This window comes from Phyllosticta citribraziliensis (assembly GCF_038025025.1).
Source record: "Phyllosticta citribraziliensis strain CPC 17464 chromosome Unknown J3D65scaffold_2, whole genome shotgun sequence".
NCBI classification, from domain to species: domain Eukaryota; kingdom Fungi; phylum Ascomycota; class Dothideomycetes; order Botryosphaeriales; family Phyllostictaceae; genus Phyllosticta; species Phyllosticta citribraziliensis.
In genome coordinates this window covers 1,702,587-1,724,646 of record NW_027117339.1, presented here as the reverse complement: position 1 = coordinate 1,724,646, position 22,060 = coordinate 1,702,587, and the positions used below count along the sequence as shown (strand labels likewise).

The 22,060-nt window shown below is 55.6% G+C and overlaps 9 protein-coding genes across 9 annotated transcripts; 4 read left to right on the top strand and 5 right to left on the bottom strand.

Moving 5' to 3' along the window:
• Positions 1-192: 192 nt before the first annotated feature.
• J3D65DRAFT_614187 (uncharacterized protein) lies at positions 193-2,220 on the top strand. Its single transcript, XM_066799183.1, has 3 exons — positions 193-367; positions 440-581; positions 643-2,220. Exons 1-3 carry the CDS (start codon positions 293-295, stop codon positions 1,815-1,817), a joined length of 1,392 nt encoding a protein of 463 aa, XP_066658841.1. The 5' UTR covers positions 193-292; the 3' UTR covers positions 1,818-2,220.
• On the bottom strand, positions 2,131-4,879 carry J3D65DRAFT_614184 (pre-mRNA-splicing ATP-dependent RNA helicase prp28). The gene is made up of 3 exons (XM_066799182.1): positions 4,532-4,879; positions 2,497-4,427; positions 2,131-2,440 (listed from the first exon to the last, which is right to left on the bottom strand). Exons 1-3 carry the CDS (start codon positions 4,811-4,813, stop codon positions 2,287-2,289), a joined length of 2,367 nt encoding a protein of 788 aa, XP_066658840.1. The 5' UTR covers positions 4,814-4,879; the 3' UTR covers positions 2,131-2,286.
• A 105-nt stretch (positions 4,880-4,984) lies between these two features.
• Positions 4,985-5,888, bottom strand: J3D65DRAFT_674386 (mitochondrial 54S ribosomal protein mL59). Its single transcript, XM_066803547.1, has 2 exons — positions 5,377-5,888; positions 4,985-5,321 (listed from the first exon to the last, which is right to left on the bottom strand). The coding sequence occupies exons 1-2, from the start codon at positions 5,839-5,841 to the stop codon at positions 5,283-5,285; spliced, it is 504 nt and encodes a 167-aa protein (XP_066658839.1). The 5' UTR covers positions 5,842-5,888; the 3' UTR covers positions 4,985-5,282.
• A 111-nt stretch (positions 5,889-5,999) lies between these two features.
• Positions 6,000-7,241, top strand: J3D65DRAFT_614180 (proteasome subunit beta type-3). The gene is made up of 4 exons (XM_066799181.1): positions 6,000-6,162; positions 6,213-6,231; positions 6,287-6,738; positions 6,798-7,241. Exons 1-4 carry the CDS (start codon positions 6,160-6,162, stop codon positions 6,939-6,941), a joined length of 618 nt encoding a protein of 205 aa, XP_066658838.1. The 5' UTR covers positions 6,000-6,159; the 3' UTR covers positions 6,942-7,241.
• J3D65DRAFT_614178 (uncharacterized protein) lies at positions 7,083-9,194 on the bottom strand. The gene is made up of 2 exons (XM_066799180.1): positions 8,675-9,194; positions 7,083-8,624 (listed from the first exon to the last, which is right to left on the bottom strand). Exons 1-2 carry the CDS (start codon positions 8,783-8,785, stop codon positions 7,374-7,376), a joined length of 1,362 nt encoding a protein of 453 aa, XP_066658837.1. The 5' UTR covers positions 8,786-9,194; the 3' UTR covers positions 7,083-7,373.
• Positions 9,195-10,246: 1,052 nt separating this feature from the next.
• J3D65DRAFT_220078 (uncharacterized protein) lies at positions 10,247-11,732 on the bottom strand. The gene is made up of 2 exons (XM_066794576.1): positions 11,597-11,732; positions 10,247-11,544 (listed from the first exon to the last, which is right to left on the bottom strand). The coding sequence occupies exons 1-2, from the start codon at positions 11,599-11,601 to the stop codon at positions 10,416-10,418; spliced, it is 1,134 nt and encodes a 377-aa protein (XP_066658836.1). The 5' UTR covers positions 11,602-11,732; the 3' UTR covers positions 10,247-10,415.
• Positions 11,733-12,167: 435 nt separating this feature from the next.
• Positions 12,168-13,445, top strand: J3D65DRAFT_614174 (rRNA-processing protein FCF1). The gene is made up of 3 exons (XM_066799179.1): positions 12,168-12,535; positions 12,587-12,797; positions 12,847-13,445. The coding sequence occupies exons 1-3, from the start codon at positions 12,320-12,322 to the stop codon at positions 13,002-13,004; spliced, it is 585 nt and encodes a 194-aa protein (XP_066658835.1). The 5' UTR covers positions 12,168-12,319; the 3' UTR covers positions 13,005-13,445.
• Positions 13,324-14,849, bottom strand: J3D65DRAFT_220035 (eukaryotic translation initiation factor 3 subunit J). Its single transcript, XM_066794575.1, has 4 exons — positions 14,717-14,849; positions 14,536-14,612; positions 13,739-14,487; positions 13,324-13,686 (listed from the first exon to the last, which is right to left on the bottom strand). Exons 1-4 carry the CDS (start codon positions 14,733-14,735, stop codon positions 13,671-13,673), a joined length of 861 nt encoding a protein of 286 aa, XP_066658834.1. The 5' UTR covers positions 14,736-14,849; the 3' UTR covers positions 13,324-13,670.
• Positions 14,850-16,099: 1,250 nt separating this feature from the next.
• Positions 16,100-21,926, top strand: J3D65DRAFT_220019 (clathrin heavy chain). The gene is made up of 6 exons (XM_066794574.1): positions 16,100-16,331; positions 16,387-16,407; positions 16,468-16,494; positions 16,556-21,151; positions 21,201-21,320; positions 21,378-21,926. Exons 1-6 carry the CDS (start codon positions 16,293-16,295, stop codon positions 21,609-21,611), a joined length of 5,037 nt encoding a protein of 1,678 aa, XP_066658833.1. The 5' UTR covers positions 16,100-16,292; the 3' UTR covers positions 21,612-21,926.
• Positions 21,927-22,060: the final 134 nt, after the last annotated feature.

Genomic DNA, 22,060 nt, shown 5'->3' with positions numbered 1-22,060 from the left:
TTCTCTTTCTACATATCACAGCGAGGCTCTTGCCTTCAACTTCGGGATGTCTGGACAGAGCATTAACAAAGCCAGTTAGGGTTGTTGATTGTCTTGATTCTGCATGCAGCCTGGCGTGTTTTTGTGAAATTGCTTATCGATAAGCGATTCCTTTCGGCGGAAAAGCCCACTGTCCAACGACGACAACTCGACGCGCCCGCAGCGACCACACGAGTACATTCCTCTCTGCCTCGACCCGCGCCCGCCCAAACCTTTCCTCGACGCCGATTCCCATCGCTCTAAACTTCTCACGATGCCGGCGCCGACCAACACCCTCCTCATTGAGGGTTCCTTCGAGGAGCTCGCTGACGAACTCGCACAATACCTCGTAAGACAACGAAATATCGTCTTGGCACAATCGGTGTCGAATCTGCTCTCTGACACGGTGCTGCAACTTTAGGACGCCCTGAGGAAGTCGCAAGGCGAGGAGAGCTCGGCGGTGCAGTCCGAGGTCGCCCAGCTGCTGGAGGAGAACAAGAAGGACGAGGTGCTGAAGAAGCTGGTCACGGCGAGTGCAGCCCTCAACTCTGCGCCGGAAAAGGGTGAGCGCTTCAAGATGGAATTTGGAAACGTCTCAGAAGCTGACAAGCGATCTCAATCCAGAATTCGTTGCGGCATACAACCTTTTGATTCACCTCGTAAGGCAATCGCCTAGCAGCAATGTCTACCTCCCGCCCATCTGCAACAACCTGACCAAGCCCATCACTACGTCTCCCAGCAACAGCTCTGGTCTTGCGCTTTCGGTCTTGACCACCATCTTCAACATCCTCCCGGTGGACAGTGAGAGCAGATATCATGTGTTTCTGGCTGCGCTCCGTGTTGTGCGGTCGTCTTCATACTTCGAGTCCCTCAAGCAGCAGCTGAAGAACATCGACTCGTGGATTGTACAGTGGGACGTGGAAGAGGAGGCGCAGCGCAAGCTGTTTTTGGCAATCTCGGAGTCGGCCCAGGACAATGGCGAGGACGAGCTTGCCTACCAGTACCTGATTCGCGCGCTGCGCACCATCGCATCCGAGCAATCCAGCACGCAGGAAGCCCGCGACCTGTCCATCCGCGCACTCAAGACGGCCCTCACGCACCCGACGCACTTCGACTTCCAGGACCTGACGGCGCTCGACAGCATCCAAGCCCTGCGCAAGTCGGATGCCGTCCACTTTGAGCTGCTCGAAATCTTCACCTCGGAGCACCTCGAGGAGTTCAACGACTTCAATGACGAGCACCCCGACTTCATCGCCAACGAGTCGCTCGACGCCGACGCCCTGAGCCGCAAGATTCGCCTGTTGACTCTCGCCTCGCTTGCCGCCACCAACCAGGCCCGCTCCCTCCCGTACGCGCACATTTCCAAGGCTCTCCAGATTCCGGCCGAGGAAGTCGAGCTGTGGGTCATCGACGTGATCCGCGCCGGTCTCGTCGAAGGCAAGCTTTCCCAGCAAAGCCAGACCTTCCTGATCCACCGCTCCACCTACCGCGTCTTCGGCGAGAACCAGTGGCGCGAGGTCGCCTCCCGCCTCGACATGTGGCGCAACAGCCTGACTGGCGTCCTCGGCGTCATCCGCCAGGAAAAGGAGAACTTCATCATCCAGAAGGAGCAGGAGCTGCGAGACGCTGAGACCAAGGCTGCCGCAACCGCTTCTGGTGGCTCTGGCCCTCCCGCCCAGGGTGGCAGGAGGCTGGGCGGCGGAAGGCCGCAGCAGCAGCAGCAGCAGCAGCAGCAGCAGCCGCAGCAGCAACAGCAGCCGCAGCAGCCGGCGCCTGTTGCTACCGAGGCGGAAGAATAAGCTTGGAGTTCAAGGTTTCACAAACAGGCTAGAGTCGTTTTTCGTCGTCGCCATCGTCGCCGCGGGCATCTTCGGTCAGGTTTCATCTTTGGGTGGATTTCCCAGGACAAGCGGACTGAAAATGGTTTCCTTTTCTGAAAAGCTCACCGGTGACGTCCGTGATTGATGGTAGGTAGGCAGGCAGTCAGGTGGCCGGAATGAGGATCGCATTCAGAGCTGTCAAGGCCTCTGGGGGAGGGGGACAAAAATGAACAGCAACGACGATAGAGCGCGAGTAGGCGAGCTGGCGCCACGGTGCTACTGTTACCAATATCGCATTTGATTTTACGTGGATTGACACGAGGCCAAAGGTGTGAAAATGGAACGAATGCACGAAATTCACACGATCGATGGTTGTTGCCAGCACTGATGTGTCAACTATTTTCCGATTCATTTGACCATCTATCCAGCTCAACTCCGCACCGCAACTTTACTTCAACCCGCCCCCCTTGCCACCAAAGCCACCGCTGTCCTCAATCTTGGGCTGGCCCTTCGTCCGCTTTTGCTGCGCTGCCTCATGCTTACGCAGCTCCTCGGGCACGCGCGAAATGGACGACTTGCTGAGCATCTGTTTGAGATCGTACCTAGGCGACAAGTCAGCATTTGGATTGCAAAAGCAAGTACAATAGGGGCAACGTACATAACGTCTGTGTCCTCACTGCCCAGGAAGGTGATGGCCACACCGCTCTTGCCAGCACGACCAGTACGACCGATGCGATGCGTGTAGCTCTCAATGTTGCTAGCCATGTTGAAGTTGACGACGAGACTGACGTCGGGCACATCGATACCACGGCCAGCAAGGTCGGTGGCGACGAGGACGTCGACAGTGTTGGAGCGCAGGCTGGCGAGGGCAGCCTCGCGCTGCTCCTGTGTCTTGGAGCCGTGCAGCGTGACGGCCGAGAAGCCCATGTGCTTGATGTCGCGCGCCACGGCGTCGCAGTTGCGCTTGATGTTGACGAAGACGATGATGGGCGGCGTGAATTCTCCGCTGGACAGGATCTCTTGCAGCCGCTTCTTGCGCTTGTCTTCGCCCGACACGAATTCGACCCGCTGTTCGACCGTCTCGACGGCTTCGCCAACGTTGCCGATGGTCACGATAGCTGGGCGCCGCAGGTATTTGCGCGCGATGCGCTCGACTGCCGGCGGCATGGTTGCCGTGTACATCATTGTTTGGCGGTAGCGGTCTTTGCCGCCGAGATGCTGCGACATGGCGGTAGTGTTTTCAGCCTCGTCCGTGTCGGGTTTCTCGTTGCCCACGGGGAGGGCGTCGAGGATCTTGTTGACGGGCTCCTCAAAGCCCAGGTCAATCATGCGGTCTGCTTCATCCATGATTATGTAGCAGCATTGGCTGAGGACCAGGACACGCCGTTCGATACAGTCGACGAGACGACCAGGGGTGGCAATGATGATTTCGGCGCCGTCCCGCATGTTGAAAGCTTGCTCTTCGATCGAGTGACCACCGACGATGGAAACACAGGTAAATCCAAGAGGCTGAGCAAACTTCTTGGCCTCGATTTCGATCTGCTGAGCCAACTCGCGAGTAGGTGCCAGAATGATGGCATAGGGACCGTCGTTCTTGGTGAATTCGTTCAAGGGAGGAAGCTCAGAAATATAAACAAGCAGAGGAAGGAGGAAAGCTGCCGTTTTACCGGAACCAGTGACAGCAACACCGATGAGGTCGCGGGACCCCAGGGCGATAGGAATGGCGGCGCGCTGGATAGGAGATGGCTCGAGGTAGCCCACGTCTCTGATGATGTCGAGTAGACGCTTTGGCAGGCCAGACTCCTCCCACGAGCGCATGGGATTAGGGATTGAGCCGCCCTTGGTGCTGATGTTGAAGTCTTCTTTGAAGATACGCCAATCTCTTTCGCGCATCTGGTCCAGTCTCTTTTCGCTCCAGTGCATCTCCAGAGCGGCACGTCCATTCTCTTCTTTTCTTCTCCTTTCCATTTCAAAGATCTCAGCCGCGCGTGCCGACCCTGCCTCCTTGTCTCGCTCCATCAACGCTTGGGTGTAGCGTTTGGTTGCGCTGTCGACCACATCGTCCGAAAAGCCTCCCAAACGACCTCTGCCAAAGAAGCCTGCCTCTTGCCGTGACTGATACAGCGGGTTATAATCAGTGCTAGTGTCCTCCTCGGCATTCCACTCAAAGTTGAACTTCTTTTCCGTCGTGCGCTTGCGCTTCTTCTTCGCCGAAAATGTGGACAAGTTTTGCTCGGCACCCATATACCGTTGTCTGATCAAGGCGGCCTCCGCATCCTCGGGGGTTTGTCTCTTGTCTCCAGGCTTTTCTACGTTCTTCGTAGCTGCGGCCGGCTTGGGTAGCGGTGGGGGTGGCATGTCGCGGCCCTTGTTTGGAAGATGATCCCTCATGGCTCTTGGGCCTGTCGGGATGGCAGATTTCGCGTGGCCATTGACGCCATTTATCTTGGAGCCATTCCGTACGGGGCCATTCGTGGGGCCATTGGTGAAGCCTTCACGATCGGTCTCGCGACGCTTCTGCTCTTCGGCTTCCTTTTGTCGTTTCTCGAGCGCCAGCTTTTCCCGCTGGGCTTTACTCAGGAACTTGGGCTGCAAGTATATGTGTTAGTTATATGAACAGCGGTGTGTAGTTGCACTATATATGCCTTGTAAACAATATAGAACGGGTCAAGCTTTGAGCGCGTTACACTTACTTTGGCGGCTGCCGCATCGGCCTCTCTCTTCTTCTTGAGGATTTCCTCGATACTGAGCGGATCCTTCTTTGGCTTGGGTGCTCCCCATCCTTTCTTCTTGGGCAGCGCTGGTGCGAGATCTGGTTCGAGAGATTCCGTCGGAGGTGGTGGCGGAGGGACATCGCCAGGCGGAGGAACGGTTGGCGGAGGTGGTGGTGCGATGTCTGTTGGAGGAGGCGGGGGAGGAAGACTGTCGTCGGGCGGAGGCGGGGGAGGTACAGCACCGTTCGAATCGATCTCCATCTTTGCGAATGGTCTCTAAGTGTGTAATCGTAGAAGATGGTGGAGGTACGGGTACGGGTAGCGTAGATGCTCAGCGGCGGTTGGCGATGACGGCTTGGCGCGATTGGTCAGTCCGCTCCGTGCTGCCACCTCAGGTTTAGACGAAAGATCGAAGTCACCAAGACCGTCGAGGACAGTTTGAGATTGCTCTGCAAGGCTTGCAGGTTGAGCAAGTCACGCTTGAATACGAGTGGAAATTCCATAAGAATTGAAAGAGAGCCAATTCTGCTCTCAGATTTTACAATATCCTGCGCACCCATCCCTCCAACGCCAGAGTAGATCACTCTTTGCCGTACCCACTCAGCGCAATGCATGGAATTTTTCGAGATTGGTCTCCTTATCCACCAAGAGAGAAGGACATGGCGAATTCCCAGCCATGGTGCGCGATTCCACCGGCTCAAGAAATATTGCCAAAAGGCAATCCAGTCCCTTATTTCGGCCACTTTGTCCAGCCCTTGCCATGACCACGCTGTTACAGTCGTCAGCTTCACGTCCAACAGGTATAGCAGCACCAGCAAGCATACCAGCTTCCATTCTTGAATCATAGCCGGCATATTCATCATGGCCTCTCTCCTCTTGTCCAACTTGCTCTTGAGGCCGCGCTCCCAAGCGTGACCCTTGACCTTGCGGCCATCAACACCGGTCTCCACCTCACGCAGGTTTGCGCGCTTTCTGCGCTCGCTCGGCTTTTTCCTCGAGTAGGGAAGCAGGTCTTCGACGCCGTACCTGACGGCCATTTTGCACAGTTCAGCCTGGCGACGAAGCGAGAAGACGGGTCCTTGCCAGCGCTGGGTGACGGTGTTGAATCGCGGCAGGAAAGGGTTGTGGTAAGACAGTTGAGGTGGTGGTGGGGGTGGCCATGGTTTGGGACCAGGAAGAGGCACGGCGAGCGTTTCCTCTGGAGGAGGATATCTTTGGAAGAATCGGAGCAGGCGCGGAGGTAGCGTTTTGGCTAGTTCGATATATTTCTGGGGCGTAGACGACGCCATGGCGGGCAAAGGGCGTGGGGGTGTTGGGTGAAGAGGGTGCTGCGAATTGATACATCTTGAAATGCAGTGATGCGCCGCGGCGCCGGGCAGTTCGAGGCGGCCCGTGCGCGGCCAACCCAGCCAGCTCCAGCTTCCGTTACCCACCTCCATCTCGCCGCGTACTAACGAGCTGCCTGCTCGACCACATCACCAACGACAACATCCGACCCAGCATCCTCTCCTCCCATCCCAACCCTCTTACCCACTGCTCTCTCGCTCCTCAGCCATTCCCCTCAGCTTCTCGTCTCTTAGACTCCGCGTCACGCCAGCGACACAGCCATGGTAAGCTCCCCACACGGCCATGTCCTCAAGCTACAACTAACACGACGCAGTCGTCTCCCTTCAGCATAAGTACGTCCCACACACACCAATAACGCGCAGCTTTCTAACGGCTATTCCCTACCAGACGGCGGCGCCTGTGTCGCGATGGTGGGCAAAGACTGCGTGGCCATCGCCTGCGACCTGCGGCTAGGCATGCAAGCCCTGACGGTATCCAACAACTTCCCCAAGGTCTTCAACTACGGCTCCGTGTACCTGGGCCTCACGGGACTCGCCACCGACGTGTCGACCGTCTCCGACCTCTTCCGCTACAAAGTCAACATGTACCGCCTGCGCGAGGAGCGCCAAATCTCGCCGCAGACCATGGCCAACCTCGTCTCGTCGACGCTCTATGAGCGCCGCTTCGGCCCTTACTTTGTCAGCCCCGTCATCGCCGGCATCAACCACACCACCGGAAAGCCGTTCATCTGCGGATTCGACAGCATTGGGTGCATTGATTTCGCCAAGGACTTTATCGTGAGCGGCACGGCGAGCGACCAGCTCTTTGGAACATGCGAGGGCTTGTGGGAGCCGGATCTGGTGAGTTGGGTCAACTTGGAACGATATGACGCAAACAAGGCTAACAGAATGGCGTTCAGGGTCCGGAGGATCTCTTCGAGACGGTTTCGCAGGCGCTTCTCAATGCCGTCGACAGAGATGCATTGTCTGGCTGGGGTGCACACGTGTACATCATCGAGAAGGACAAGGTGACCAAGAGGCTGTTGAAGGGCAGGCAAGACTAAGCTAAGCGTAAAGCAAGGCGCTTGCATTTGGAGGTTACGGAAGGGGCTTTCAGAATCGAAAGCCCGTGCAACAGGTGTTACGGTTCATCCATGGCTTGAAGTGGAGCAGGTTCATAATGATCACCTTGAACTAGACATTTTCTCAGGCATAGGAGAGAACAGGTACAGCATGAAAGAGAAGCTTGCTAACAAGCGAAGCAAGAATAACACCAAATCATGACAAGAAAATGACCCGCCTAATATTCAGCTTGCGGCCGCAAATATAGGTATCACTGGAAAAATGGAAACAGTCGCCATGCCCATCAAGCCCCCTTTAAATGAAACCACAGTCTGCCAGCGGAATCTATCCCCACAAAAGACAATGAAGACTGGGGAAAGCCCCAAGGCTCAAGCTACGGACCAAACGCTAATCTGCCTCACACACTAGCCCACTCACATGGCCATGTGGTCATCGAACCAACCCATGTCGCCGTCATACTCCCTTACAGCTTGAAAAGCTCCATACTGGTTCTCAACTGCCGCCTTGTAGACCGGATCTGTGCTCTGCGTGTATGATTCCTTGGCTGCGAGTCCCTCATCGTACTCGCGCTTGGACAGCATCTCGTAGCCAGAAAGCATGTAGGGCTCGGCATTGGAGTGGGTGGTGTGCTGCTGCTGCTGCTGCTGCGCCGCCGCGTTCAATGGAAATTGCTGATACTGCAGGCCGTGGTTCATGTTGGCGCCAACGCCAACGCTGCTGTTGTAGTGATTCTGCACTTGGACGGGCAGCGGCGAGGCGATGCTGCGGGGCGAGGACATGATGGATACAGACGTGCCGTCGTCGTCAGTCATGTCCATGTCACCGGCTCCAACCTGCCACTGTTGTTGTGGCTGCTGATGCTGGTACTGGCAGTGTGGCGCCTCGTGGCTATAAGTCAGACTCGGGTTCTGCTGCCCCTGCGGCGAGCTCGCGCCTCGCTGCTCCCACAACTCTTGGAAGCTCGCTTGCTGCTGCTGCTGCTGCTGCTGCTGTCTCTGCGCCGCAAAAGGGTGCGGCAGCATTTGACCCAAAGCTCGGCCGGTGCGTCTTTCCTCGATCATCCGGTCGTAGCGTTCGCGCGCGAGGGACTCCTCCTGCTCCAGGCTTGTCGCATTGGTCCAAATGCCATCGTCGGCAGTAGGCAAGGTGATGCGCCAAAGCTCAAGCAGGCGCAATTGCTGGTCCGGAGAAGCGGCGCGGAAAAGGCTGACTTGGCCGGGCGAGAGAGCTGACGGGTCAATGCTGTGGCGCTGGAAGGTTTCGCTGTCATCCGCAGAATGGCTGTGGGAGGTTGCTGCTGCGGAAGAAGAACCTGGGGCGGAAGTGCTAGGAGTAGGCTCTGAGGATGCGCGCGGGACATGGGACGTGTGGGTATAATGCGTAGAGGCGTAGATGATGGGTTGAGGGGAAACAATGTCTTGGGTAGCTTCCTGCTCGAGGTACTCTGGCTGCTGCGGCGGTTGCCCCTGTTCCGATTGTGGCTGTGATCCTGGCTCGACTGCCGCAGAAGCCTGGGGAGCGGGAGAAAAATTGGAGATGTTCAGCCTCTGGTTGAAGAGCGCAGCAAGATCTTCCTGTTGCGTCATGCTGTGCTGTTCTTTCTTTTGCTCTCCGGACTCTGGACTCGGTGGTGCGTTTCCCAGGCCTGTGGAAATGAATCCGCACTAATTTGAAAATGTCAGTTGCTGCAGGAAAGCCAGAAACTCAGGCTTACGTGGTTACAGGCGTGATTTTGGGAAAAGACAAAAGCGGAGAAGGGGACAAGAGTAGTAGATTGACAGGAGCAGCAAAAGTGGGCGACTGATGGAGAATGTTCTTGGACCATGTGGTGGACGCCACTGGTGGTGGTAGTGCAAGCGGACTGGAAGACTAAAGCAGCAGTGGCTGTGCCTCTAGATTAAGCAACGCCGCGCAGTCAAAGTCAGTCAGGTCAGGAGGCAAATGAAGGAATGGCAAGAGTTGAATTTGACAGGTTGCTTGGGACCAGATGGCTTTACAGGTGGATGTTGTTTATTTTATTGCTTGCTTGTTCCCTGTGACAGACGGCGGCCGGGTGGTTCTGGACCTCGAACTTCCTTTCTTCGAGGGCAAGCCACGCGAGGCCGGTGGAGGAGAAGCGCGGCTTTGCTTGTCTGGCGAGTTGACGGTGCCTGAACGACACCTGTTCAGAAGCTTTGATGCCGTGCGAGAAGAGGGGAGCGCAGGAGTGATATAGGACCTGCGGTGAATCCAGGTATGCGTCATGCGGGCGGTCGGAATCGTGGTGGGGGGCCAAAGAGACTTGATACGCGCCTGCCTCCAATCACATGGCGCTCCGCCACGTGTGCTAATGAGAGAGACGCCCATTCCGCGTCGCCCTGAATCAGAATCAATTCATCATCTTCTTCAGTTCTCACTACATTCACCTTCAACGTGTCATGCTCTGAGGAGTACTTCCACGCGTCGACCCGTCACTCAACGCCTCGAGCGCTCCTTGGCTGAAAACCAAGTCTAGAGCTACAGTCTCTGCGCCCATTCTCGTTGTTTGCAATTCCACCGATCAGGTTACCACCTGCATATTCTCGACGCCCAAGTGTGGAGCCACACCTACCCAACTCTCCACCTGTAGCATCGACAATGGAATGACCACAACTGACGAGGAGTGAAAATCATGGTAAAACTTTGACCGCTTGGCGCAGAGGTAAAGGAAGGTGCACCCAGATTACTACGAAGAGCTGGCTAGAGTAGAGCATGAAGTAAGTTTCCAAATCCTATCCTCCAAATCAGTTGCAAAATTATGCCATTGCTAGCCACCATGGCCGTTTACTCAGCCATTGCTCTTGGCCCTAGCCATATCTGTGTACGCGAAGGCGCTATATACAAATGTTGTTGTGACAGCCAAAAATGTCTCTTTCGAAGTGTCACGGCAAGCCAAACCAAATCATTAAAGAAGAGAGCAGGCGAGCAGGCGCTTCCTCGACATTTCGAAGGGGCGAGAAAAGAAAATAGGGTGAGTGGTTTGCGTACCATAAAATCCCCCGGAATGTTGCACCACGTCGCCAGTAGTCCATATAGTCATGAAATCAGGGGAACCGAGGAAAGATGGAAACAAGAGGTGCAGATCGAAAAATTACATTGAGTCGCGCCAACACGACAAAATGTCACAAGGTGAGTCGTCTAAAATGCGAGCAGACGCAATCATCCCGCCAGACCGTTGGAATGCAGCGAATTTCGTGAAGGAGGATGGAATGAGCACAGTAAACATCGTAAGACTCACGTCCCTCCAGACCGGTCATGTTCCGATGATCTCGATCGCAGACTGATGCGAGTAGGGGTCTGATGTACCGCATCCTCTAATGCAGTAGACGGAAAGGAGAGGAAAAAAAAAAAAAAAAGAGTCGACCAATGACGCGTCGGCGTGCTTGCATGCTGAGTCACAAAGGGCCGCGTAAAAGGTACATCGCAAAGCTCAAGGCCTACCGCCGGCTGGAACTCGACCTGTGTCGGCTATGCCTGCGTGCACTCTGTCTGTAAGGACTTCCGCTTGCAGTAGTTCCAGTTCCACCCGGGGGAACACCAGGGGAACCCTCGAAGAGGTCTTCGAGGTACGCGCTAGGTGTTCGACCTTGGCGGGGGGCTGCGAGATTGAGTGAGCTCGACGACAAGCCAAGGCCGGCGGTGCCGTGGCTACCATGGAAAGGTTGACCATAGAGGTAAGGACTGCCACCGAGCGGCGAGCGCGGCTCTTGAGGCGGTCCATCGCGCGACGTAGGAGGCAGGCCAGGTGATTCTGGTGGAGAGGGAGTAAAGTAGTGGGACGGGACGCGGGGGGTGCCCAGTGCCGAATGGGTGCGCGGCGCGCTGCTGTCTCGATGTCCTGAGTTGTAGTAGCCTGAAGGCAGGTAGGCTGAGCTTCGGTTTGCGCCGTTGGTGCGAGTTGGGCCATCAGCTGTTGGAGAAAAGAATAAGGACGCCTCTGATGGGACCATGCGCGTCTTTTCTAATCCGCTGGCCTTGTTGGACTTCATGTCTCCGAGATTGAGCGCACTGCCTCCGCTGACCGGGTTGTAGGAGGTTCCATTGCCTTTGCCGTTGTAGAGCGTGCTCGTAGGTCCGCGCATAGTTTTGCTGTCTGTGACACTGTGTGCCACGGCTGCCTTTTTGACGCTTCTGTGGAGAGACCATGCCAACATTCCACGCCAGGCCAGAATTGTGGCGGCAAAGAGGCCTAATATGGCGCCAACCGCAATGAACACAGTACCCTCTGGATAATCCGACTTTTGCATGAACGGGGCATTTGCCAGATTCGGCACAGTGATGGTTGGGATGCTAGCGCCGGCAAGGGTTGGCAGGTCGGACGGCCTGTACGACGAGGTCGCAGTATCGGTCGACTTGGAGTCTGTTTTCGAGGTGGCAGTCCTGGTCGCACTGCTTTCTTCAGACGTCGTGGTACCAGTTGCGCTCGTTGCAGCCGTTGTCGTCTCCGCTGTTCTGGTTCCTCCTGTGGTGGTTGCGCCAGTAGCCGTCGTCCCAGTCGAGGTTGGGCCTTGGGCGAAGGCAAAAGCAACCAATGTCAGCAGGAGAAGTAGGGAGTGGAGAAAAGCCCTGTGACACGTTAACATGCCGGAAGAGTGCAGCGACATGATCTGCGACGAACCGCATGTTGGGCGACTTGGCAGCCCGAGGGCGTTGATGAAGAGCGTCGCTGGAAGAGTGAGGAGTAGTAGAGGTGAAGAAGGAGTCGTGGAAGACAAGATGGGCGTCAGGTCAGATGGCGGCGGGACTGGAATGAGACCAAGCCCAAACGAACGACAGGCGACGTGGTACGACGAGCTGAGCCGGCGGCGAGGAGGGGAAGAGATGCGATGCACGGCGGGAGTTCTTTGTATTCGGCCGGGATATTCAGAGTTAGGGCGGCTCCCAGGCTAGCGCGAGGCCCAACGCGACCACGGAAGCGTCCTGAAGATTTCCGTAGTCGCAGAGGTGTTCGGTATGGGTAAGAGCACTGTATGCAGGGCAGACGCACGAGCAGACTGGAGTGACGGGCGGATGCAGGCAGCGTCAGTGAGTGGGACAAGACCTGGAGCGCAGATTGACCTGACGATGTGGTGCTTCTCCAGGTCGAATGGCCGGCATGGCTGTGATCAGCAAGGGGGGTGCCGCTCCGCAACCTAAGAATAGCGGCTGGGCGCACTGCGAACCGAGCACTCTCTCCAGCCACCGCTGCCCAGCTGCCCAGGCGACCGCGCTTCGGCCCCGACTCGCTCATTGTCCGGCGATGCGAGTAAGATAAGATTAGATTACAGCCTTTCGCAAAGTCCGGGCTCAAGAAAGTCGTCCACGCTACCTACACTCACCATTTGCACTCTACCTAGACGCCATGGGTATCCAGAAGCGCACCCGCAAGTTTGCCCAGACCAAGCGCGTCATTGGCCAGCGCGATGCTCGTCTCAAAAAGAACCAGGTCGCCGCCGACGCTGCCGACGCCCAAAAGAAGAGAGACGACGTCGTGCGCGAGGTCCCTCAAGTCTCATCATCTCTGTTCTTCCAGTACAACACGGCTCTAGTGCCTCCTTACAATGTTCTCGTCGACACTGTAAGGCTTTCCCCATGTTTTGAGTCTTGTGCGCCTGCTAATTACCTGCAGAACTTTTTATCCCACACCGTCCAGCGCAAGCTGGAGCTCCTCCCCGCTATGATGGACTGCCTCTACGCAAAGTGCACGCCAATCATCACCTCCTGCGTCATGGCCGAATTGGAGAAATTGGGAACCAAGTACCGCATAGCGCTCAGGATTGCTCGCGACGAGCGCTGGGAGAGGCTGGAATGCGACCACAAGGGAGTCTATGCAGACGATTGTAAGTGCTCGTGGTCCACGAGATGCCCTCACCTACTAACTTGTCCGAGGCATCGTCGATCGAGTGCAGAAACACAAGGTCTACATTGTGGCGACCAACGACCGCGACCTCAAGCGCCGAATCCGCAAAATCCCCGGTGTACCCATCATGTCGGTGGCCCGCGGGAAGTACGTGATTGAGAGACTCCCCGACGCCCCTGAGAAATAAACGCACATGTCTCATAGTCCACGACTACCTCTCTGGATTACGGTCACGTCTGGTGATGTTCAACGGGAAGCGCAAAATCGGCATTTACAAGGCGTTGGGTGCACATTGGGTTGTCAAAAAGTGTGGCGACAGGCGCTCAGGAGTTACAGTTTTGATTTTGTCCATGTGACACCAAGGACTAGGATCAGCGGACACAGGCAGTGAGTCTGCTCTAACGATATCCATCAGGGGAATGCAACCACAAGACAGGAGGAGCAAAGGCCGGCCGAAAGAGTGGAGAGATGAGAGAATGCATCACAAGCGCCGCACTTTGTCTACAGCGAGCCTTCAACTTCAACATAATGACTTGAAAAGTGGAGCGTGCAACCGTAGGTATCCTAGATTAAGACGCCACGTGAAATGCAATAACTGTCCATCGCGACGCCTCGCCACAAAAACGGCTATTCGAGTTGTTTATTCCCTGGCACCCAACCCCGGGCCGCGGAACAGCCTTCCTCGTGATTGGTTGGCGGCTTTGGATGGAAGCCATCTTTGTTGTAAATGGGAACTTGCAAGGAGACAGCCGTGCGGCTTGCGGTTGGGATGTCTGGCGCCTTTCTGTTGGTCCCAGCGGCGCGGTGAAGCCGTTTGTGGAAAGTTGAGAAGTTACATCTATTTTGAGAAACTTCACATGAAATCGTCACTGTGGCTTGTCAGCACAACTCAAGACTCTTCGTGCAGCTGTCAAAACTTACTCGCCAAAGTCGTCGTCATACGTAGCGGTGTCGGGCTTGTGCGCAACATCGCGAGACGCATTCAGGTTGACCTTGGTCTTGGCAGCCTTGCTCTTCTTGCCGCCCTTCTCAGCGGCCTTCTCCTCCTTGAGCTTCTCGTTCGACAGCGTAGTCATTCCACTGGCAATCTTCTTGATCTGCTCGCTTGGGAGGTCCTTGGCGATTTGCTTGGAGAACTCTTGCAGGAAGATGGCGTACTGAGGCTTCTTGGAGTTTGCAACGAGAAGAGGGACCAGGGTCTCGCGCAGCTTGTGGAATTCGTCCTTGGTGGTGGGGTTGAAAATGGACAGGGAGGAGAGCTCGACAGTCTTGGTCGGATCGGACTTGTCGGTGAGAGTGATAGCCTTGTTGGTGCCGCGCTTCTTGCCGAAGGCAGCATCGCCAAAGAGCTCTTCATCATCCTTCTTGGGGGGCCGCCTGTCGCCAACGTCCATTTCGCCAAAGAGATCCTCGGCAGCGGCAAGGTCGGCGTCCATTTCGTTCTTGCGAGCCTTCAAGCGGCGAGTGGCCTCATCGTCGTCGCTGTCGTAGGCATTTTCGGCCTCTTCCTTCCTCCTCCTGTTCTCCGCGATGCGGTCCTCGATTCTCTTGGCCTTGCTCTTATGGCTGGCTTTAGCTTCAGCCTCTGCCTTAGCCTTGGCCTCTTCGGCCTTCTTGGCCTTCTCCCGTTCAACTTCAGAGTCCTCTTCGGCGTCCCAGGAGTCTAGAACCTAGGGCAGGGTCAGTCCGAGTATCGGAGGTAGGGCGCGCGGGCGTACGTCGTCTTCCTCCTCGTCATCCCACTTGCTGCGGCGCGCAACGGGTACGACGGGGGTGTCCTCTTCGCTTTCATCGTCTGTTGGAAGAATCGCGGTCAGCCAGAGCTACGGTGCAGTGCCAAAAATGGAGTCGCGCTTCGGAGCGGACAAGAAATCAGGACAGGCCGAATATGTGACGTACCCCACTTGCTTGGAGGCATCTTGTCGTTTTTGAGCTGAACTCGAAGTCCAGACGCGAAGCCAAAGAAAGAAGGATAGCGATCAAGGTTGGGGGAGAGTGCGGGAGTACCGAGCGGTGGACAATAGACTGGAGTGGTTGCGGAATCCGAAAGATCAGTTTCTCAAAGAGGCGGCGCCTTGTCAGAGTTCTGACCGGGAGTTCCCCTCGCTAAACTTCGGGCATCCTCAGCCATGGCCGCATGAGCTCACATGCCCAACCCAACAGCCTCAGCCTTGAACAAAGCCAAGTTGACGATTGTTGCAGCCGGCTTGCATATAATCTCAGGTTGCGATGCCAATCGCAGCTCCAAGCTCATTGTTCTACTCCATCAAAGCCAAATGACGATGCGACTGCATTCGCGCAGAGGTGCAGTCTCTCTCTCGGGGGTCCGATCTCGCAGTAAGCCAGATGTCTTTCCATGATTTGCACGTAGACTGCATCATGATGGAGCTTAGGGCTTGTCGAAGCTGCGCGGATCCAAGATGGGATCAATACGAGTAGCCGAGAGGGTTACGTCTTTCGATACGTACAATTGAATTCGCAGAAGGGGGCTCATGGGTCAGCGAGTATCATTTCGTTGCATCTGCAATCAAGCATCTCTTGAGAACTGTGTTTGGGAGGAACTGGCCACTTTCTGCCCAGTCAATTTCTCTATATGACAGTGGGAAATGCCATTTTGAAAGTACTCCTGTGCTTTACTCCTGTACCGCTGCTATGTTGAGCCAAGGGTCAGACCAACCGCGAACAAGACACCTGGCCTGACCAAATCTCAAGTGCAGTTCTTGCAGACTGAGAGGTTGCTCCAATAGGATGATTCAAAGTCGCGCATATGGGTGAAGTAGAGACTTTTCGCGTTTGACGCGCTATGGCTGTGGCGCTACGGCACGAGCTCCAGCGGCTTCCCCGATGACGTCGCAAAGCCTCAACACCTATATAGGTACAGCATCGGGAGCTGGAATTGGTCACAGACTGCTCTACTAGAATCTGGTTGGCTCCAATTCCTCAAGGTGGCCTTTTGAGCGGGCAACAGCAGTTTGCTCTCCTAGAAGTAGTTCAGAATTGATGCTTTGTAGATTGTAATGGCGTCTTTCAAACTGCGGAGAAACCAGAAGAAAATGAAAAATGAGGCTCCAGGCTAGGCCATTAAATGCTCGATCCTTGAAGAAATATGTGTTCTCAAGATGCTCAGAGTCAGTGCTATTTGCGAAATGTGTTTGTGGTCGAGTGATGCTCCCCCAGAGTTGGCGCCAAGGTGCACCTCCCGCTGCCTAGTCGGGCCTAGCGCAGTTTGGCCGTAGCTCGCCGCCGACTTTGGGGAGCAACCGACTCCTGACAGTACGCTACCTTGTCCACCCAGCATCACCTCTATTACTCACCCAAACCTCTCCTTCTACCGCGACTCTCCTACCCGCAAGTTGGGCGCCTAGCTTGTCGGCTTTCTTCCTCTTGATTCCCCTCTCCTTACCTAATTCCCGGCGGCGTCGAGACGTGTTGATGAGCTGGCTTTTCCGAATCGCAATCCCGCAAGCTAGCAGCCATGGCGCCTCTTCCCATTAAGTTTTCCGAGCTACTCCAGGTATGCTGCGCTAGCTATTCCGGTATGCATAAGAGCTGACAGTTGAACCTCGCAGTTGACGCAAGTGGACATCCTCGTACGTAGACCGCTCCGCGAAGGAGACTAACACCAGAGCTTTGCGCTGACCGCCAAACAGCCTTCGTCGATAGGATTCAACTCGTGTGTAAGTTTCTCTCGATGATACCAATCTCCATTTGAAGATGCGCAATTGACACGTCTACCAGACTCTCGAGTCAGATCATTACATTTGTGTCAGGCAGCAGACCGACCAGACCGCATCGCCCGAAGTCATCATAATCGACCTCAAGAATGGCAACAACATCATCCGGAGGCCCATCAAGGCCGACAGTGCCATCCTGCACTGGAACAAGCAGATTATCGCGCTCAAGGCCCAGCAGCGGACACTCCAGATCTTCGACCTGTCGGCAAAGGCCAAGCTCAAGTCCACTACAATGAACGAGGATGTTGTCTTCTGGAAGTGGTACAGTGAAACGAGTCTGGGTCTTGTCACGGACAACTCGGTCTACCACTGGAACATTTTCGATCCAAACCAAGCGTCGCCCGTCAAGATATTCGACCGGAATCCCAACCTTGCAGGATGTCAGATCATCAACTACCGCGTCAATGACGAGGAGAAGTGGTCGGTCATTGTTGGAATTTCTCAACAGCAGGGTCGGGTCGTCGGTGCTATGCAGTTGTACTCGCGGGACCGCGGAATCAGCCAGAACATTGAGGGCCACGCCGCGGCATTCGGAACTCTGCGCCTGGAGGGCGCGCCGGCAGATACCAAGGTTTTCACGTTCGCCGTGCGAACTGCGACGGGCGCAAAGCTGCACGTGGTAGAGATTGACCACCAGGCCGGCAACCCTACGTTCCCCAAGAGAGCTGTGGATGTCTTTTTCCCTCCGGAGGCTACCAACGACTTTCCGGTCGCCATGCAGGTGTCGCAAAAGTACAACGTCATCTATCTGGTCACCAAGTACGGATTCATCCACCTCTACGACCTGGAATCTGGCACTTGTATCTTCATGAACCGCATTTCGAGCGACACCATCTTCGTCACGGCCCCCGACTCGGAGTCGGAGGGAATTGTTGGCGTCAACCGCAAGGGTCAGGTCCTTTCGGTCACCCTCGATGAAAACACAGTGATACCCTACCTGTTGCAGAATCCTGCGAATGCGGAGTTGGCGTACAAACTGGCTTCACGGGCAGGCCTCCCCGGTGCCGACAACCTGTACGAGCAGCAATTCGAGAACCTGTTGGCTTCCGGCCAATATGCCGAGGCGGCAAAGACTGCAGCGAACTCTCCCCGTGGATTCTTGCGCACTCCTCAAACGATTGAGCGATTCAAGCAAGCCCCTGCTCAACAAGGCCAGCTCTCCGTCATCCTGCAGTACTTTGGTATGCTGCTCGACAAGGGCAAGTTGAACCAATACGAAACTCTTGAACTCGTTCGCCCCGTCCTGCAGCAAGGCCGCAAGCACCTCCTGGAAAAGTGGTTGGGTGAGGGGAAGCTGGAATGCTCCGAGCAGCTCGGTGACATTGTCAGGCTTCACGACTTGAACCTGGCTTTGACCATTTACCAGCAGGCAGGCTCTTCTCAGAAGGTCGTGGCTGCTCTCGCAGAGCTTGGCCGCTTTGACGAAATTCTGCCATACGCCAAGCAGAGCGGCTACACCCCTGACTTCACGGTCTTGCTCCAGCACATTGTTCGTGTAAACCCTGAGAAGGGTGCCGAGTTTGCAACTGCCCTGGCAAAGGAAGAGAGCGGGCCTCTGATTGACATTGACCGCGTGGTCGACATTTTCCAGTCCCAGGGAATGGTGCAGCAATGCACTGCTTTCCTGCTCGACGTCCTGGCGCCGAACCTACCGGAGCAGGGCCACCTGCAGACGAAGCTCCTCGAGATGAACCTCCTTAACGCTCCCCAAGTCGCAGACGCCATCCTTGGCAACGAAATGTTTTCTCACTATGACAAGGCCCGTGTCGCTTCGCTTTGCGAGAATGCTGGCCTTTTGACCAGGGCCCTGGAGCACAACGACGACCCTGGTGCAATCAAGCGCATCATCGTTCAGACCGACAAGCTTCCCGAGGAGTGGCTCATCAACTACTTCGGCCATCTTACTGTGGAGCTCTCTCTTGACTGCCTGGATGAAATGTTGAAGGTCAACATTCGCCAGAACCTGCAAGCCGTCATTCGCATTGCTCAAAAGTACTCGGATCTATTGGGCCCTTCTCGCATCATCGACCTCCTCGAGAAGTACCGCACTGCCGAGGGTCTGTACTACTACCTCGGTGGGATTGTCAACCTGAGCGAAGACAAGGAAGTCGTCTTCAAGTACATTGAAGCCGCTACTGCCATGAGTCAGCTCAATGAGGTGGAGCGCATTTGCAGGGAGAACAACTTCTACGACCCTGAGAAGGTCAAGAACTTCCTCAAGGAGGCCAAGCTCCCCGAGCAACTTCCCCTCATCATCGTTTGTGACCGCTATAACTTTGTTCACGACTTGGTCCTGTACCTCTACAAGCAGCAGCAGTTCAAGTCCATTGAGGTGTACGTTCAGCGCGTCAACCCCTCTCGGACTCCCGGTGTCATCGGCGGTCTTCTAGACGTCGACTGCGACGAGAACATCATCAAGAGCTTGTTGCAGTCCGTCAATCCTGCGTCGATTCCGATTGATGAGCTCGTCTCCGAGGTTGAGTCCCGCAACCGCCTGAAGCTGCTGCTCCCATTCCTCGAGGCAACCCTTGCAAGCGGCAACCAGCAGCAAGCTGTCTACAACGCCCTGGCCAAGATTTACATCGACAGCAACAACAACCCCGAAAAGTTCCTCCGCGAGAACGACCAGTACGACACTCTGACTGTCGGCAAATACTGTGAGGCTCGTGACCCCAACCTGGCATTCATTGCGTACCAAAAGGGCCAGAATGACTTGGAGCTCATCAACATTACCAATGAGAACTCCATGTTCAAGGCTCAGGCGAGATATCTGTTGGGGCGCTCTGACCCTGAGATCTGGGACTACGTCCTGAGCTCGAACAACCTCTTCAGAAGATCCGTCGTTGACCAGGTCATTGCCACTGCCGTTCCCGAGTCTCAGGAGCCCGATAAGGTCTCCATTGCGGTCAAGGCCTTTATCAGCAATGATCTGCCTGGCGAGCTCATTGACCTGCTGGAGAAGATCATCCTCGAGCCTTCTGCTTTCAGCGACAACCCAACCTTGCAGAACCTGCTCATGCTCACGGCTGCCAAGTCTGACAAGGGTCGTCTGATGGGCTACATTCAGCAACTGGAGCACTACACTCCCGACGACATTGCTGCCCAGTGTATCGAGCTCGGCATGTACGATGAGGCTTTCGAGATTCACAAGAAGCACAACAACCATCTGGACGCCGTCAGTGTCCTCGTCGATCACATCGTCAGCATTGATCGCGCTCAAGAGTATGCGGACCGTGTCGACTTGCCCGAGGTCTGGAGCAAGGTTGCAAAGGCTCAACTCGATGGTCTCCGCGTGACAGACTCGATCGAATCCTACATTCGCGCACAGGACCCGTCCAACTACAATGAGGTCATTGAGATTGCTACGCATGCTGGAAAGGACGAGGACTTGATTAAGTTCCTCAGAATGGCCCGCAAGACTCTTCGCGAGCCTCCGATCGACACTGGTCTGGCCTTCTGCTTTGCCAGGACCAACCAGCTCGCCGAATTGGAGGACTTCCTCCGTGCCACCAACGTGGCTGACGTTGAAGCTTCGGGTGACAAGGCCTATGAGGAGGGCTACCACGAGGCTGCCAAGATTTTCTACACCAGCATCTCCAACTGGGCCAAGCTTGCCACCACTCTCGTCCACTTGGAAGACTACCAGGCTGCAGTCGAGTGCGCTCGCAAGGCCAACAGCACCAAGGTGTGGAAGCAAGTCAACGAGGCCTGCGTTGCTAAGAAGGAGTTCCGCCTCGCCCAGATCTGCGGTCTCAACCTCATCGTTCATGCCGAAGAGCTGTCGGACCTCGTTAAGCAGTACGAGAGGAATGGCTACTTTGATGAGCTCATCTCCCTCCTTGAAGCTGGTCTCGGTCTTGAACGCGCCCACATGGGCATGTTCACGGAGCTCGGTATTGCTCTTTCCAAATATCACCCCGAGCGCGTTATGGAGCACCTCCGCCTATTCTGGTCCCGCATCAACATCCCTAAGATGATTCGTGCTTGCGAGGAGGCTCACTTGTGGCCCGAGCTTGTCTTCCTGTACGTCCACTATGACGAGCCCGACAATGCGGCATTGGCCATGATGGAGCGCGCCGCCGACGCCTGGGAACACCACTCGTTCAAGGACACGGTCGTCAAAGTTGCCAACCTGGAAATCTACTACCGTGCTCTCAACTTCTACCTGCAAGAACAGCCATCGCTGTTGACGGACCTCTTGCAGGCCCTGACTCCCAGGATTGACGTCAACCGCGTTGTCCGCATGTTTGAGAAGTCGGACAACATCCCTCTCATCAAGCCTTTCCTCCTTAACGTCCAGACCAAAAACAAGAGGGCAGTCAACATAGCGATCAACGACTTGCTCATCGAGGAGGAGGACTACAAGACTCTTCGCGACTCTGTCGAGAACTACGACAACTACGATGCGGTCGAGCTTGCCCAGCGCCTGGAGAAGCACGACCTCGTTTTCTTCAGACAGATTGCCGCCAACATTTACCGCAAGAACAAGCGTTGGGACAAGTCGATTGCCTTGTCCAAGCAAGACAAGCTGTTCAAGGACGCCATCGAGACGGCTGCCATGTCTGGCAAGCCGGACGTCGTCGAGGAGCTTCTCCGCTACGTAAGTGCAATATCTGAGTGTTGTTGCACATCAGCTGACGTGTGTACAGTTTGTCGACATTGGCAGCCGCGAGTGCTACGTTGGCATGCTTTACGCCTGTTACGATCTGATTCGCCCCGACGTCATCTTGGAGGTGTCGTGGCGTAACGGCCTCCACGACTTTACCATGGTAAGTTGGGCACAAGAAGATGACTGTGATTGGGTTGTGAAACTGACGTGTTTTTAGCCATACATGATCAACTTCCTCTGTCAGCAGTCGGCGACGATTGAGCAGCTGAAGAAAGACAACGAGGAGCGCAAGGCGCGCGAGGCCTCGCAGCAGAAGAATGACGAGAGCACCCCCATCCTCGGGGCCTCGCGTCTCATGCTCACGCAGGGTCCGAGCACGCCGGCGCCAGCAGCTCCCTATGGACAGCCCAATGGAATTGCGCCTCAGCCCACGGGCTACCGAGCTTTCTAGGCGTTGACGAATGCTTTCTGGGCATGGACGGGGGTTGTGGGAACAGACCAGCAACTGCCACGACCTTTCTACTTTCGTTATGACGGGCCGTTCCACGGAACTATGAGGTGCTAGGTCACGGGCTCTGCATGGATGTGGTCTTGTTGAACAGGATTCGGGGCTTTCTTTTTTCTCACGTCGGGATCCGTACAGGGCAACCAGGTGGAGGGGAAATGTACTACTGATGAGCGTTGACGAAAGGAAAGGACGTTTTTTGCATTTCGAAAAAGATTCACACTTGAACTGTATTTTGTAATTCGACTGGTCCTCTTTGAGGCAGTAAATGCTGCATCTGGCTTCTGCACTGCACAGGGGATTCCTGATTCCGCTCGACGACGTAGTGAGGGTGGGGTTGCTGGGCTCGATGGAGATTGGAATGCCGCGAGTCAGCAGTGGGAAGTGGGTGCGGG

Excerpts from the sequence above, each read along its gene's own strand:
- J3D65DRAFT_614174 (XM_066799179.1), top strand. The coding sequence starts at position 12,320 with ATGGGTATCCAGAAGCGCACCCGCAAGTTTGCCCAGACCAAGCGCGTC. Across the intron at positions 12,536-12,586 it reads ACAATGTTCTCGTCGACACT|AACTTTTTATCCCACACCGT; the intron begins GTAAGGCTTTCC and ends AATTACCTGCAG. Across the intron at positions 12,798-12,846 it reads GGGAGTCTATGCAGACGATT|GCATCGTCGATCGAGTGCAG; the intron begins GTAAGTGCTCGT and ends AACTTGTCCGAG.
- J3D65DRAFT_220035 (XM_066794575.1), bottom strand. Across the intron at positions 14,488-14,535 it reads ATGACGAGGAGGAAGACGAC|GTTCTAGACTCCTGGGACGC; the intron begins GTACGCCCGCGC and ends ACCCTGCCCTAG.
- J3D65DRAFT_614184 (XM_066799182.1), bottom strand. The coding sequence starts at position 4,813 with ATGGAGATCGATTCGAACGGTGCTGTACCTCCCCCGCCTCCGCCCGAC. Across the intron at positions 4,428-4,531 it reads CCGATGCGGCAGCCGCCAAA|CCCAAGTTCCTGAGTAAAGC; the intron begins GTAAGTGTAACG and ends ATATACTTGCAG. Across the intron at positions 2,441-2,496 it reads AGTGAGGACACAGACGTTAT|GTACGATCTCAAACAGATGC; the intron begins GTACGTTGCCCC and ends CTTGTCGCCTAG.
- J3D65DRAFT_614187 (XM_066799183.1), top strand. The coding sequence starts at position 293 with ATGCCGGCGCCGACCAACACCCTCCTCATTGAGGGTTCCTTCGAGGAG. Across the intron at positions 368-439 it reads ACGAACTCGCACAATACCTC|GACGCCCTGAGGAAGTCGCA; the intron begins GTAAGACAACGA and ends CTGCAACTTTAG. Across the intron at positions 582-642 it reads CAACTCTGCGCCGGAAAAGG|AATTCGTTGCGGCATACAAC; the intron begins GTGAGCGCTTCA and ends ATCTCAATCCAG.
- J3D65DRAFT_220019 (XM_066794574.1), top strand. The coding sequence starts at position 16,293 with ATGGCGCCTCTTCCCATTAAGTTTTCCGAGCTACTCCAG. Across the intron at positions 16,408-16,467 it reads TGACGCAAGTGGACATCCTC|CCTTCGTCGATAGGATTCAA; the intron begins GTACGTAGACCG and ends ACCGCCAAACAG. Across the intron at positions 21,152-21,200 it reads TCGAGGAGCTTCTCCGCTAC|TTTGTCGACATTGGCAGCCG; the intron begins GTAAGTGCAATA and ends ACGTGTGTACAG.
- J3D65DRAFT_614180 (XM_066799181.1), top strand. Across the intron at positions 6,739-6,797 it reads GCTTGTGGGAGCCGGATCTG|GGTCCGGAGGATCTCTTCGA; the intron begins GTGAGTTGGGTC and ends AATGGCGTTCAG.
- J3D65DRAFT_614178 (XM_066799180.1), bottom strand. The coding sequence starts at position 8,785 with ATGGTCCAAGAACATTCTCCATCAGTCGCCCACTTTTGCTGCTCCTGT. Across the intron at positions 8,625-8,674 it reads AAAATCACGCCTGTAACCAC|TGCGGATTCATTTCCACAGG; the intron begins GTAAGCCTGAGT and ends TTTTCAAATTAG.
- J3D65DRAFT_674386 (XM_066803547.1), bottom strand. The coding sequence starts at position 5,841 with ATGGCGTCGTCTACGCCCCAGAAATATATCGAACTAGCCAAAACGCTA. Across the intron at positions 5,322-5,376 it reads TGATTCAAGAATGGAAGCTG|CGTGGTCATGGCAAGGGCTG; the intron begins GTATGCTTGCTG and ends CGACTGTAACAG.